The 14,760-nt window shown below is 28.2% G+C and overlaps 2 protein-coding genes across 2 annotated transcripts; one reads left to right on the forward strand and one right to left on the reverse strand.

The window, feature by feature from the left end:
• The first annotated feature begins 1,533 nt into the window (after positions 1 to 1,533).
• Positions 1,534 to 3,341, forward strand: LOC119674962 (probable cytochrome P450 49a1). Its single transcript, XM_038086118.1, has 4 exons — positions 1,534 to 1,971; positions 2,675 to 2,777; positions 2,859 to 2,983; positions 3,071 to 3,341. The coding sequence occupies exons 1-4, from the start codon at positions 1,534 to 1,536 to the stop codon at positions 3,182 to 3,184; spliced, it is 780 nt and encodes a 259-aa protein (XP_037942046.1). The 3' UTR covers positions 3,185 to 3,341.
• A 57-nt stretch (positions 3,342 to 3,398) lies between these two features.
• LOC119681221 (G protein alpha o subunit-like) lies at positions 3,399 to 14,438 on the reverse strand. The gene is made up of 4 exons (XM_038094344.1): positions 14,377 to 14,438; positions 12,753 to 13,129; positions 3,738 to 3,922; positions 3,399 to 3,585 (listed from the first exon to the last, which is right to left on the reverse strand). The coding sequence occupies exons 2-4, from the start codon at positions 12,868 to 12,870 to the stop codon at positions 3,424 to 3,426; spliced, it is 465 nt and encodes a 154-aa protein (XP_037950272.1). The 5' UTR covers positions 12,871 to 13,129; positions 14,377 to 14,438; the 3' UTR covers positions 3,399 to 3,423.
• Positions 14,439 to 14,760: the final 322 nt, after the last annotated feature.

Consider the following 14,760-nt stretch of genomic DNA (forward strand, 5'->3'; position numbering starts at 1 on the left):
ATGATATAATGATCGCCACGAAATCTGCTGACGAACATTTACAAATTTTGACAGAAGTGTTCGACAGACTAGTAAATAATAAATTAGAGCTGCGTTTAGATAAGTGTAGATTCATGGAATCAAAAATAAACTATCTAGGCTATATAATTTCTAAAGAAGGGATACAACCTGACGGGAAGAATATAGAATCAGTTGTTAATTTTCCAGTGCCGCATAACGCTAAAACAGTTCATAGTTTTCTTGGATTGTGTTCATATTTTAGAAGATTTATTCAACAGTTTTCATTATTGGCACAACCATTATATGACTTAGTTCGCAAGAACTCAGTTTTTCAGTTTGGACTAAAAGAAGTAGAATGTTTTGAAACTCTTAAACAAAAATTAATTGATGCTCCTATTCTTGCGATATACGACCCAAGAGACCAAACAGAACTACACTGTGATGCTAGTTCACATGGTTTCGGGGCTATAATGTTACAAAAAAAGGGGGATGGTAAGCTTCACCCAATTTTCTATTTTTCAAAAAGAACAACTGAACATGAATTAAAATATCACAGTTTCGAGTTAGAAACATTAGCTATTATTTATGCTCTACGCAGATTCAGGATATATTTACATGGAATAAAATTTAAAATTGTAACCGATTGTCATTCATTAGCGTTAACCTTAAACAAAAAAGAAATAAATCCCAGGATAGCCAGATGGGCCCTGGAGTTAGAAAATTTTGATTACTCTTTAGAGCACCGTAAAGGAGAAAAGATGCAGCACGTAGATGCACTTAGTAGAAACACGAATATACTAGTGTTAGAAGAAAATACTTTTGAACAAAATCTATCCATATGTCAGTACCAAGATGAAGTAATTAATGAGATAAGGAAGAAATTAGAAAAAGAAGAGAGTAGTTACTTTGAAATGAGAAATGGGTTGGTCTATAAAAAGAAAGGAAACACCATACTGTTTTATGTGCCAAACAATATGGAGAGGAATATACTACAGCTTTATCATGATGATATGGGACATTTCGGATGCGATAAAGTTGCTGATTCTATGTATACTTAAATCTTATTGGTTTCCGAAACTCAGAACAAAAATAAAAGATCATATCGCCAATTGTCTAAAGTGTATAACTTTTTCAGCAAAGTGCGGAAAGCACGAGGGGTATTTACACAATATTCCAAAGGGCTTAGTCCCTTTTGAAACTGTCCACATTGATCATTTTGGTCCAGTTAAAATTAAAAATTCTAAAAAGAAGTATGTATTCTTGATAGTAGACGCTTTTTCTAAGTTTGTTAAATTGTATGCTACGCGAACAACTAGCACAAGAGAAGTTTTAGGGTGTTTAAAATCATATTTTAATTCGTATAGTAGACCAAATATTATTATTTCCGATCGAGGGAGTGCATTTACATCAAAAGACTTTGAAGATTTTCTTAGTTGCTGTAATATTCGACATATAAAAATCGCCACAGGTTCGCCACAAGCGAATGGTCAAGTAGAGAGAATAAATCGGAGTTTAGCACCAATGATTGCTAAAATGACTAACGCAGGGTATACAGCTTCGTTAGATAAAATTATGCCTGATATAGAGTTCGCTTTTAATAACACGATTCATAGAAGTACTGGAATAACACCGAGTGAACTATTATTTGGAATTAGACAAAAGGGAATGGTTGTGGACTATTTGAAAGAAAATTTAGACGAGTTAAGGGCTGATGACGTTCTGAGAGATCTTAGGCAAGTAAGACAAGAGGCTTCAGATCAAATTGTAAAAAATCAAAACTATAATAAATCGCTTAAAGACCGTCATAGAATTCAGAAAACATACAAAGAAGGAGAATATGTAGTTGTGAAAAATTTTGTTAGTGAGGCAGGCGCCAGTAAAAAGATTTTGCCAAAATATAAAGGACCCTATAGGATTACTAAAGTTCTACCTAATGACCGATATCTAGTAAAGGATGTAGAGGGATTCCAAGTTAGTCAGATACCTTATGAGGGGGTATGGGAAGCGGCAAATATTAAGCCATGGATTGGCAATTCATATCGAAAAGGTTCAATCGGGACGATTGCGGGTCAGGATGGCCGAACTGTGGCAACGCTAAATTAAAAGTGACACATAGTTTTTGACATACAGTATGAAACGAGTTAGTTATAGTTAAGCATTGTACGAGAAGAGTAAGAAATTGAAACGTGTTAAAAATAAAGGAAAAACTATTGCTTAAAGTATTAAACTCAAATATTTATAAAGCATTGGCTTCTAAACGGTTTAGTCGGTTTTTTTTGTATATTGATCAGGGTAAAAATTTTATTTTATTAAATTAATTATTTATATTTTTTTTTTATTATAAATATTAATAATTTATTATATATTACAATTTTTTATTAATATTGGTATTTACCCAATTATTTATAAAGATTTATCTTTTAAACGGTTTAGGTTGTTGTTTTTTATTTTTACATAATATTTATTTTTATTTTTTAATTTAATCTTTTTGAAAGTACTTATATAAAATAAGAATTAACCCATTTATTTATTTAATACTGCTAGATACGGCTTAAAGTCCAGAAAAAAGACTACCCTATATAAATTCAAATTTGAATTTTTCCATTTAATAACACTTCTGCAGATTTTTTTTAAAAAAAATATTAATTATTAAATTTTTTTTTAATTTTTGAAGACACATGTAATATTTCCGCATCTGGTCGTTTCCAATGATCCAGCATATTTTCCTGAACCAAAACGATTTATGCCCGAACGTTGGATGAAACAATTTGCACCATGTAAGTGTTATAATAAATTAATGATAATTACTACTCAAACAAATCAATTAAATTTTAATTAAAACTATCATTATCTAATAGCCACAGAATGTCCGTATGCAGGACAAAAAATTCATCCTTTCGTGAGTCTGCCTTTTGGTTTTGGACGGCGTATGTGTGTGGGACGTCGATTTGCTGAAATTGAATTAAATACGCTGCTCGCCAAGGTAAAGCATCATTCGCACTAACATATCATAAAAATACCAACAATTTAATTACATTTAATCTGTTTACAACTTTCACGCACATTTCAGATATTTCGGAAATATAAAGTGGAATACAATTCCGGTGAATTAGTATACAAAGTCAACTCAACCTACATACCAGAATCACCACTAAATTTTAAATTGACACTCAGGCAGGAATAAGCAAATAAAAGCATATTGCAATAATATATATTGTACGAATGACATTAGTTATTATAAGGTATTTTGTATTTTAGCACTTTTATTTTATTATATTTATATATGATTGAACGGTAACTAATGATTTTAAGACGGTAACTAATGCATAGATATAAGATTATTGTTTAAATGGAACCATTTTGTGTATAAGATAGTTTAATAAAATTCTTTTGTAAATATAAATGTTATAATAAAATCACTTACTATTTAGCGGAATCATTTAATTGATATTCGTTGCTACGTGAGAAGCATTCTTGAACACCAGAATCTTGCCACAATCTTTTCATAGCAGCTAGAAGTTCCTCTGAAAAGGGTTCCGTATCATGCATACGTTGACATACATCAAACACCATTTTCGCGTCGCTCTTTAAATAACATGCAACATTTAGTATCTTTATGTATACATATAGGTTTTTATAAACATCTAAGCATTACACACTATGTATACTTTGACATAACATATTACATAGGTGTAATACTTATGCATTTAGTATATGTGTAATTAGTAGATACTTACTTCTCGCTCATTATTGCTATACTGAATACTGAGGTTTGGCATTGCTCTAAGTATTGCAACTAATGATTGTATTGTGTTGCTGTACACAACTGGCCGATACTGTTTGAAATCTTCCGGAGTAAACCCGCTCTCGTGGATAATTTTCATTTGTTTAACTATTGTGCTTTTGCCAGATTCACCAGCACCTTAAATAAAAATAAAATATTGCAATTTTAAACAATATTTAATATTAAAATTTGATTTACATATTCATATATATGTAAATATTTAATATATTACATATTAAAATAGTAACATATGGCTTTTATTTAATTATAGTTTTGAAGGAAACAAGTATAAATTTATGTATAAATTTATATGTATAAATTTTACTAATGAATTTATCATCGACCAAACAAAAAAATATAATAAACTGGAAAATAGAAAAAAAAAATGAAATGATGGATAGCAATGAACAAAATCTTTGGAGCCCTTTCTCTAATGAGCCTAATAAAGCTGTTGTCCTTTAAAATTAGGAAATGAATGTGTCGTTCAAAGGGTTAGCGTACGAACAGTGCAAATCCCTGGTAACACAAAGGGCCGTTATTTGAGCTTAAATAGGTTTTGGTGCATAAGGCTGTCACTCTAACCTTAAATTGAAATCAACCCATTTACTCAAGAAAAAAAAATAATGATGTTCATTATCTCTTGTAATATGTTTGGTATTTCAATAACGTAGTAAAAATGTTACACGACTTAATAGAACTAATATCCTGTAACAGATTATGATATTACCATGTCAAGGTTTCTTTGATTAATATTTAAATAACAAATTTACTATATTTTTAATGCTGTAAATATTCGTAGGCATAAAAAAAATATTGATGAAATGTTTTTAATTTAAGCTTACTATATTGATATAATTGATATTGATATCGATATTGTTAACATTTGCTTAAACGATCATTTGTGCTTTGACTATAGGGTATTGATTGCTCTTTTATCACATAGCGAGATCAATATCCCGTAAAAGCAAATACCTCTAATATACAATCGGAAAGATATTGGTATTGTATATTAAGTAAAAAATTTAATATTAAATATGTTGAATTTAACTTAGAAGTGGTCCATATTCTTTAATTTTATTTTAATTCAAACATTCAAACCTATTCCTAATATAGAAATAAATAATATTAAAGAAACATTTAATTTGATTTTTTTTTTGCTTGATTAAGCCACTGTTTTGAATGTTGTGAAATACCCAACATTACTCTTCTTTGAAAATATTTCTTTCGTTTATTGGTCTACATATAATTTATTAAATGCAAGTATCAGACTTAGAAGATCTCGAATCACTTCTACAGATACGATATATTAACAGTAATCTTCTAAAAGGGCATCCAATCTTATTGAAAGAGTATTTCCAATGAATTTTAAATATAAATATTATGATTTTAATACCTCAGTCATTTCTAATATATTAAAACTTAATTGGGTTAGTTGCCATCATTTGTAGAATATAAATTTTGGAATAAGTTTGACATATACTCTTCAAAGAGAAATTTTATATACATCACCGACAAATATTGTACTCATAAATATTTCAATTATTTAAAGCATAGCTATTAATAACGAATCCTTAAATAGTGACATGAGGTGTAGAATTTGGTACTAAATCAGATATATCCGTTACACCTACAAAGATATGAATTTCAGAAATTATTGACATCGCCTTATATAGATATTTTTAACGTTTTTTGATGTGTGCCAATTAAGGCTAATAAAAGCTTTTATGCCTTACGTAACATACATAAGGAAATATTGGGTCTTGAATTATTTACTTTTATCAAAGGTAAAGTTCTATAAATCACAACTGTATCTTTTATTCAATCTGGTTGATTAGTTGGTTGCAGTGTCAGGTCAGTACATATCTTTCTACTGCCTTAATGTGCAATTATCAATTATCTTCTTAAGAGATGAGAGATAAATCTTAAGAGATAAAAAGATAAACTAAATAAATGTCTTTGAATTTAGGTAACTTGTACTGTCTAAAATGTATTTAACTATAAAAATGTTTCTTTTGGATACCAATATCCAAAAAGGTTTCTTAACATATAAGTTTCTATAACCTCTACAAAACAAACTATTTCTACTTTATCTGCAAATGAGCTTTTTTTGCCTTTGAACTGTTTTAAAAAAAAATATTGCCTACTAAATTAGTTGACCAAGTGGATTAATAAGCTAGATAAGATTTTTTTGTTTTAGTAGAAGCATTTTTAAATCGAGAATAGAATGATTATGTTATATATTTTTATAAGTATTTTATTGATTTGTCATTAGATAATTATTTTAGTATATTTCCTGGATGAAATAAGATTATGTATGGTCTAAATAGAATTCTAAATACGTTACCGTACCTGGGAAAAGTTATTCTGAATTCATTTGGGTACAGACAATAACTAACTGCCTACTTAACACTTGCCAAGCATAAAACAACGTGGCTTCAAATTACAGTTCTACTAAACTTTGAATATTCAATCCATTTAATTGTCCTATAATCTTGACTACTATTGATGTGAAAATTCGTACTAGTACTGAGCAAAATTCCTGAGTTTGGTTAGTGGTTAGTTTACTTTCCTTTCCTACATAATGAATGTTTAAACAATTTTATAGCTCACTATATAATTTTAGAAAATCAGTAAGTATTTTAATATTGAACTAAAATAAAATCAAAGTGATAGCATATATTGTTATAATATTGTCTGAATATTTTTACATATAAATGAATAAATGAATAAATGAAATGAATTTTAGTTTAAAAACATTCTTTTTATATATAACATCCTTTTGAGTGTAAAACTACGGACTTAAAATGAAAATATTTATAACAAGAGAATAAATTTATATTCATAGAAAACAGTTTGAAAAACATAAATAAGTGAAAAATATTTATATTTTAGTTTTATCTATGAACTCAAGTTTAAACAACAGAATAAACAAGAACAGGAGATACTTTTGTGCACTTATACTACGTATAGTGCCTGTTAAACGAACCGCATTGAACTTGTTGCATTAAATTTAAAATATGCAAAACTTTTTCACAACTTGCAGCAACAACCCTTCAGAATGTAGGAGTGTAGGAGTGTAGGAGGAGGCCGCATCAAGTTGCAATTTGCTTGTATCTCTAAACGCCAGCACAAATGCACCCAATGGCATTGCGGTTAAACACAAGCACTTAAGCCTCTTCCTTATCTATTGTACGGACGAATAGAAGGCATTTTTTGTACGAAAACACATGAGAGAAAACAAAAGTTTTACATGGAAATTTACACAAAGAATTCATTGTTGGAGATGTGCAGTAGTGATGGTGCGGATGATGATGACTGTGCCTGTGCCTGTGACTATGACGATGACTTTGTCTATGACTACTGACAATGACGTCCATGTTATTCTATAATGAAACTCATTTCTATGCAAAATTGATGATGATATTGATGATGATTCTGTGATAATATATAGAATATATTATGCTTTTAAGTTAATGACATTTTGCATTGAACAAAATCATTATCACAGATTATGGCAAATCGCAACAAAAGAATCTCTATAATCCTTTTGCTAAATATATGCAAAATAAATAACTAAATTAAATCTACATAAAATCTGTGATTTATGATATTTAGCTGAAGTACAAATTAAATCAAAAATATTAGATTCTATCTGTTAATATTATGCAATTAAATATATATTTCATATTTTATAATTTATAATATTTTATATACTAATATTTCATAATTGCCATAACTTGAACTTCTATAACTCTAGAAACAAGTTTTTCTATTATTTTAATGTTTATTGTATTTTTCTAAATCCAATAGTCAAACCACAACACCAAAATGTAATATTAGGTAGAGTTAGGTTATACCGGCTATCCTTAGAGGATCCATTTAAGCCTACTGGCCCATAGAGGAAACCGTACATAGAGGAAACCTCGTGGTTTAAAACCACCTAGAAACTTTAACGAATCTCAAAATGCTGTTTAATGTCAGATCTTCTAATTGATTAAGATGTTTAACAAAGTGGGCTCCTAAAGTATTGAGTCGCCGCCGTGCATAAGCAAGACATCTTTTCTTTTGTCACACACTGCGTCAGGTATGATTGAAAGGGAGATACTAACTTCTATCTTCTTCCCTAGTTTGCAGTCACTAAAATATAATATTAAACTTTCAAAAAATTTTTCATTTAATAAAATCAAAATGGAACGAGTTGAGGAATTTGTGGCACCATCCTGTTGAAACCAAACATCTTTAATGTCATATCTTTTACCGTACGTCAATAAAAAATTGGTAACTTGGTAACTGGGCTGTAGTAACCATAGTGATGAGAATTGTTTATTAAAAATAAAAAGTTCCGATAAAACTATGGGACCAATACATCTTCAGATCACATATCAGATCACGCAGTGAGTTATTGTGGATGCTTTAGTCTTTTGACAATTCGTTTCAGATTATTATTGCCACATAATATTTTGATCAGTCTGAATGTTAGAAAACCAAACAATTTTGATTGATTTTCATGTTAGAAAAATATTGCAGAGTATATTTTCTAGAGTTTCTTATTCCAGTTCTATTCACAAAGCAATGCAGAACCGAATTATTATAAAAAATTCGATCTGAAATGTGATCACTTCAGAATTACCTAACTGGTAATTTTTTACAATTTTAACAATTGTTTAACCGCTGATTTAATCAGTGTTTCTCAACGATGTACTCTTTGGGAATTTCGAAGTTTGGAAATTAAGATAGTAGGTGCACGGGAAAAAAATAGATCAAGAAATAGATTTGTTTCCGTATATACATATAGCAGCGCGTATGTATATTATGTATGTATATCAACTAAACATATGATACCATGGGTGGTAGAGTTCTGTTTTTCATATGTATGCTATTAAAAGAGTCCAGCAAAATCTCGATTACAAAATGGCATAACCTTTTAAATAAATAACTTTACCGACTTTTATATTTTAGATTAGAAAAATATTATCTTATTTTTAAATTAAAATGTTTTACTCTTAGAAAAACATAGTACCATACATAGTACATAGGGATGGTTTCTTATTTCAGTTCGATTTGTTTGATGTAATGACTTCCTTACTTTTTTATATCGTTTTTAAATAATCTCTTATATTATCGAATATAAAATCATAAAAAGAATATTACTCAAAATTTGACAGTAAATATCTATGGTAATGGTTAATGGGTTAGGATAAAGCCTTTATGCACTGATACTAGCTTAATTTATTGTACACCCATTTGTATTTAGATATTTAGTATCTCGAGGAATGGAACCAGGAGGGAGTTTTTAAAGGTCTTCATCTTCTAGTTGGTATGCACCTAAAATTTTGTTTTCTGTGGCCTAGTGTATCACAGTTGGTGATTAGATGTTCCATAGACTTTTTCTAATCTCAACAGAATCTGCAAATATTTGTGTCGGATACACCTATTTTGTGTAGGTGTTTATTGCAGCCGGCGTGGCCTGTTAGTGCACAAGAGAGCGACTTTAGACTCTTCTTGTTAAAGTTGAGAGCGATGTTTGCTCTTTTGTCATAAAAATTCATGTTTTTTCGGAATGATTTAGGCTGTTTGTTCCATTCCAATATTTAATGAATTTTTGTTGGATCTATGTTTTGATCCTCTGTTTTAGGTATGTTCTTTTTATTGAAGCCAAAGAAGAGGATTGGACCGATGAATGGCTCTCTTGCCAATTTTTTTGGCATAAAGATCAAAGTAATGCAATTTATAAAAGTTATTAAACTATGTTGTAATATAGTTTTGAGTTATTTGTGGTGAAATATAGAAAATTGCAGTATATGAAAGCTATGGAGGATTGGGTCAAAAATTGGTTTAGTTTGATTGGAATGAATGGCGCTTAATTTAAAGGCACAAAATAAATTTTGATTAATTGAACATTCTTTGTATATTATTTAATAATTCCGGATATATTGTACATTGACTGTAGTTTTTTTTTACATATAAATAATTTTTGTAATAATATTGGCATAAATTTCTCATTTTAAATAACATCTGAATTATACTGTATTTTTGTTTCAGTTTTAGAATAAAGATTCTGTAATCATGTGAGGTAATTTTATATTAAAATTTCTATGCAAGCAAAATATGGCCGAGTGCTTCATACTTAATTAATAACGTTAAAAATATTATTGGTGAAAATATGTTTTGAAATGCTTTATAAACATTTCTTATTTTATTTCGATATTTGCATATATATTTTAGTTAATTTAACAGTTTTCAGTACTTTAGTATAATTAGGGACATTGAAAATATTTATGATATACACTGCGTTATTTATGAATTTTAAAAGCCCATAAATTTAAAATCGTTTTTCGGTGGTAAATTGTTTATTCGAATTAAAAAATGTAAAAAAAAAACGAGAAAGAAATTGGAAATTATTTTACTGAATACATACATTTCAGATTTGGTTCTTTAAAATATTCAATATCCAATATACAATCTACAAAATACAATAAACACATGAAGTCTTATGTACTTAATTTTTAATACAAAATTATATGGAAAAGCAGGGCAGCTGAGTAAAGTGTAAAGAAATTAAATTGAAATGAAGTGTAAACAAAATTGCAGCTAACTCAACTAAATACGTCGTTCAATCTTCGGAGCATTCGAACACTTTAATGTTTAAGATACATTATGAATTTGTCTAAAATTAGACGAAAAAAAAACTTTAATATTCTGACAGACAATGTACCAAAAGTAAGGCGGCAGTAGTCATATAAAACCAGATAATAATATTTAAACAAAAGTTTTTGTATTTTTTTTTTATTTATAAACAAACTTCTTCGTAAAGCAATTCAGCAAAAAAAGTTGTAAAGCAATGTTATAGACAAATTTAAACTGAGTCAGTATTTAGGATACATTCTAGAAATCTACGAAATATAATAATATTTTTGAATTAGATACATAATATATATATATATATATATATATAGATATTGAAAACATTTAATGTTTTAAATTTAAGCAAAAAAGAAGGTTACTCGTATGTTCAACTCAGTCGAAGCATCAATATGTTTCACATATTTTGCATTTAAAATAACTAATTAAATACACATTTATTAAAAATATATTTTAAATCTATATTTTATATAGTTTATTTTCTATTCGTATACAAATATATGTATATATAAAGATGAGATACATTAAGTCGCAAAAGCTACAATGAGCTGCTCATGTAGCATGATTGAGACCAGAAAGAAAGTCAAAAATGGAAATTGCACCATAAATGAATCTCGATTAAAAAGATACTCCAAATTTAGCAATCAAAAACGCTAATAGTGTCTAATACTAACAACCATTTCGTACAAAAAGTTGACATATAGCTACATAAAAATATTTCTATAATGTAATGACATGAGGTTTATTGTCTATTTTTCGTAATGGATTTTCGAACTAAAGATTAAAATAGAATATTTATTTTTTAAAACTATTCAGTCCTTATTATAAATTTAATAATAAAGAATTGATTTACAAGTTGAAGCCACGTCAAAGTGACTAAAATTCTTATGCTATAAATTTTATACTTAAATTATTAATACACTCCAAAAGTCTTAATCTTATAGACGTTGTGTACAGATCTACGACTAAATGGGTTCAAAACAATGTGACAAAAAAAAGAAATAAAAATAAATGCTCCTAAATGGGGTTATCAGATCCCTTACTTATTGTCAAAAATAGATGTCGGTTTTAAGCCGGTTTAAGCCGGTTTATATATGGTATAGTTTCGGTTATAACTTTTTTTTGAATAAGAAGAAAAAGGTTGTTCCAGTTCTTATCAAAAAATTCGTTATTTCTTAGGTTACTTAAAACGTGAGTTGACCTCTGCTTCAGTAAGAGTTTTAATCCCATTTCTTTTCCTGCAGTATATATAATAGATATAATAGTTGAAAGTTTTTTTTACTAAAACAAACAAATAAATTCAGAGTTCAATATACTATAAAATCGGTATTAATGCTATAGTTATACTACCAGCTTAATAATTTAATATTTTTATTAACAATGGATTGTTGTTCTTATCTATCATATTTACTAAAAGCTATTAGCGAAACTATCCATAAGCGTTCAAGAACTGTAAGTGAGACTGGAACTTATTGTTGCAGGACAAGTGCCAGATATAGTTCTTTAATATGTCGTCTACAATATAATGTTGTTTATATCTATATAATATCTACATATATCATATCATATCTTTATATATCATATCACATCTATATATATCATATTATATCTATATATATCATAATATATCAATATATACCATAACAAAAAACTTATTTATTTGTTGTACTCATTTTGTTATACACAGCTCTGTATATCATATCTTATCTGTATATAATATACAGTATATCAATAATATAATACATTATTTTATAGATATTAATAATATATAATATATTATATGTCTGTCAGTTCGAAAAATTAAATTTTTGTTTTTACTGTATAAGCGATGTAAAAAAGGATTTATATTTAGTCTAACGTCACGTTGGTTTATTTTTTGATTATTTTGACTAGGATACATAATTTTTCTTTTCATCAAAAAACATTTGGGTTTTTTTAATACCAAATACATATATCTAAAAGTGTGAAATTTATTACGTTTCTTATACAATTTAAATAATTATTCTAATACATATTCCATACATATGATGTAATCAAAACTTATACATCCTGTACATCAACACTTATATGATATAATCAAAACTTATACATCCTGTATATCTACACGTAATCATCTGAAATCAGTTCAGGCTATAGACAAGTTTGAACTTCAACTATCAAAAAGTGAAAAGCACTTGTTGTCGATTCTTGGTAGAAGCTGATAACTTACTGTTGCATTTGTTTGAACTGCAACATAATTTTTCTAAATTATGTTCATATATATTGTATATTAATTAATATCTATGTTTAAATTTGACATGTCATTAAAGTATAGATTTAAACTTACCCAGCAAAAGTAGTTTAATATCTTTTGCTGCTTGTATGCCATCTTCTTTCAGATTTCTTTCTATAAGACGGCTTCTGGCGGCTGCGGCTCTTTCCTCTGCAGACTGTGCGCAGCCCATTGTGCGTATTGCCTCGACACAAAACGTTTTGAAGGTCGTTTAAATCGGCCTAGATTGGCCGAAACTTGCCAGACGGGAAATCAAACAAATTTACAAGAATTAAGAATAAGTTTTGTACGGATAAGGTTATCGGCGGGTCTAATGGACGCTATTTCTTTAATCAACACTTATAAGCTTAATTTATTTTTCTGCAATTTTTCTCTATTAATCGATTAAATGTTTGTCAAATTTTTAAAAACATTTCATTTATGCATTTAAACTGCAAGTAAACATGATTTAAAAAAAAATGGTAATTATTTTATTCGAAATAAAATCGTATTTAAATGGTAAAGGGTCGAACATATAATATATATGTACTATTTAAAAACAATTTCGAATTTTCGAAAAATAAGTTTCGAATTTTTAATCGTACTCTGTGCTTGCTCTCTGCACTCATTGAGAAAATATTCTTCAACCCCCAAAAATGTTGAATGTTGCTCAATTGTGGAAATTAAAAATTTAGCAAAATGCGAAATTGAGTTAGAAAGTTTTTAGTTATTGGGATTTATTATTTATTAAAAATAATTTATATATAATATTAAGATATAGTGAAAATGCCAATTTAACAATAATGTTTCTTACTCTATTGTATAGAGTTTTTGATTGTATAAAAAGTATTAGGCATGTGATTTACGATATTAAGGAGTTTTAATCAATTCTGGTGGTTAACGGAAAATTCTCGTTGATATAAAAAACTGCACATACGTTAGATAAGTTTATTTTTTTTTTGTTTTTTATGTATAAAAATGAAAATTCGATATTAAATAATAACGAAAATAAATATGCGATAAAAATGTAGATAACACTTGTGTTTTTATGACTTGGTAAATCTTCATTTGGCACAATCTCTCGTGCAAAGTACGGAAATATGGAATACGGTGCAAGCTTATTTACAAATGGGAGCGAATATGAATATTTTTCAGACAAGTACGTCCACCAAGCAGTCGACTGAGCACAAATGTATAATTCCAAAATATATGAATCATTCGCACATATTTCGATATACAGAAAATGTATCCACAAAAATTTAGTATGAATATCTTCTATTTTTCCTAATGTAATTATGAGCTCTCTTAGGCATTCAATATTTTTAATTGCTCTTTTAAATTTTTAATATCCATTGTTAGTAATAAAACTTTATTTTATTTTATTTTATTTTGTTTAAAATTTTCAGTTTATTTAATTCACATCACACAAATATGTCAGTTTTATTATATCGCGTAGGTGTAGTGCCAATCAATTTGATGAAGAATAAAAAAATTTTTTTCCACAGAAATTTTTTCACAAAAGGATGTTTTCAAGGTTTTTTCATGTTTACATTCACTTCACAAATTAATAAAATTAAATAAAGAATTTTTATTGCAATTATTATATATTCCTTTTTAAATTTTATTTAATTTACTTTTTTATAAATTAATAAAATTTTCACAACTAAAAACAAGCAATGAATTTAATATAAAATCGTACGAGCAATTGAACGGAGCCGCCCTAAACGACGTACGTACACCAAAGTCATGTAAAAATTTTCATAGCATTGCGTATGCGAATCCATGAAATGAAAAAAAAAACAACTCTTAAATAAATAAAAAAAACAATATATATGAAATTCCTCAATGGAAATGGAAACTCTCAGCGATACACAATTGCATACAGTCCGTGTATAGTACGACGAAAGAGCTTTGGTTATAAAGCTGTGAAAGCATATAGCACACAAACCCGAACGAACGACTATTTAAGAGGGAATAAAGAATAAACAAAAAAAAAAAGTGCTTCAATACGATTTCAATAGAACGCCACTGCCACTGCCACCGACACCGTCACCGTCACAACTCGCCACTGGCACGGCACAAG

This window comes from Teleopsis dalmanni, chromosome 2, assembly GCF_002237135.1.
Source record: "Teleopsis dalmanni isolate 2A chromosome 2, ASM223713v2, whole genome shotgun sequence".
In the NCBI taxonomy this organism is placed as follows: Eukaryota; Metazoa; Arthropoda; class Insecta; order Diptera; family Diopsidae; genus Teleopsis; species Teleopsis dalmanni.

Coding starts and splice junctions, on each gene's coding strand:
- LOC119674962 (XM_038086118.1), top strand. CDS start 1,534: ATGACTAACGCAGGGTATACAGCTTCGTTAGATAAAATTATGCCTGAT. Junction 2,778..2,858: donor GATGAAACAATTTGCACCAT/GTAAGTGTTATA, acceptor ATTATCTAATAG/CCACAGAATGTCCGTATGCA. Junction 2,984..3,070: donor TAAATACGCTGCTCGCCAAG/GTAAAGCATCAT, acceptor CGCACATTTCAG/ATATTTCGGAAATATAAAGT.
- LOC119681221 (XM_038094344.1), bottom strand. CDS start 12,870: ATGGGCTGCGCACAGTCTGCAGAGGAAAGAGCCGCAGCCGCCAGAAGC. Junction 3,923..12,752: donor TATTAAACTACTTTTGCTGG/GTAAGTTTAAAT, acceptor TTTTTATTTAAG/GTGCTGGTGAATCTGGCAAA. Junction 3,586..3,737: donor ATAGCAATAATGAGCGAGAA/GTAAGTATCTAC, acceptor TGTTATTTAAAG/AGCGACGCGAAAATGGTGTT.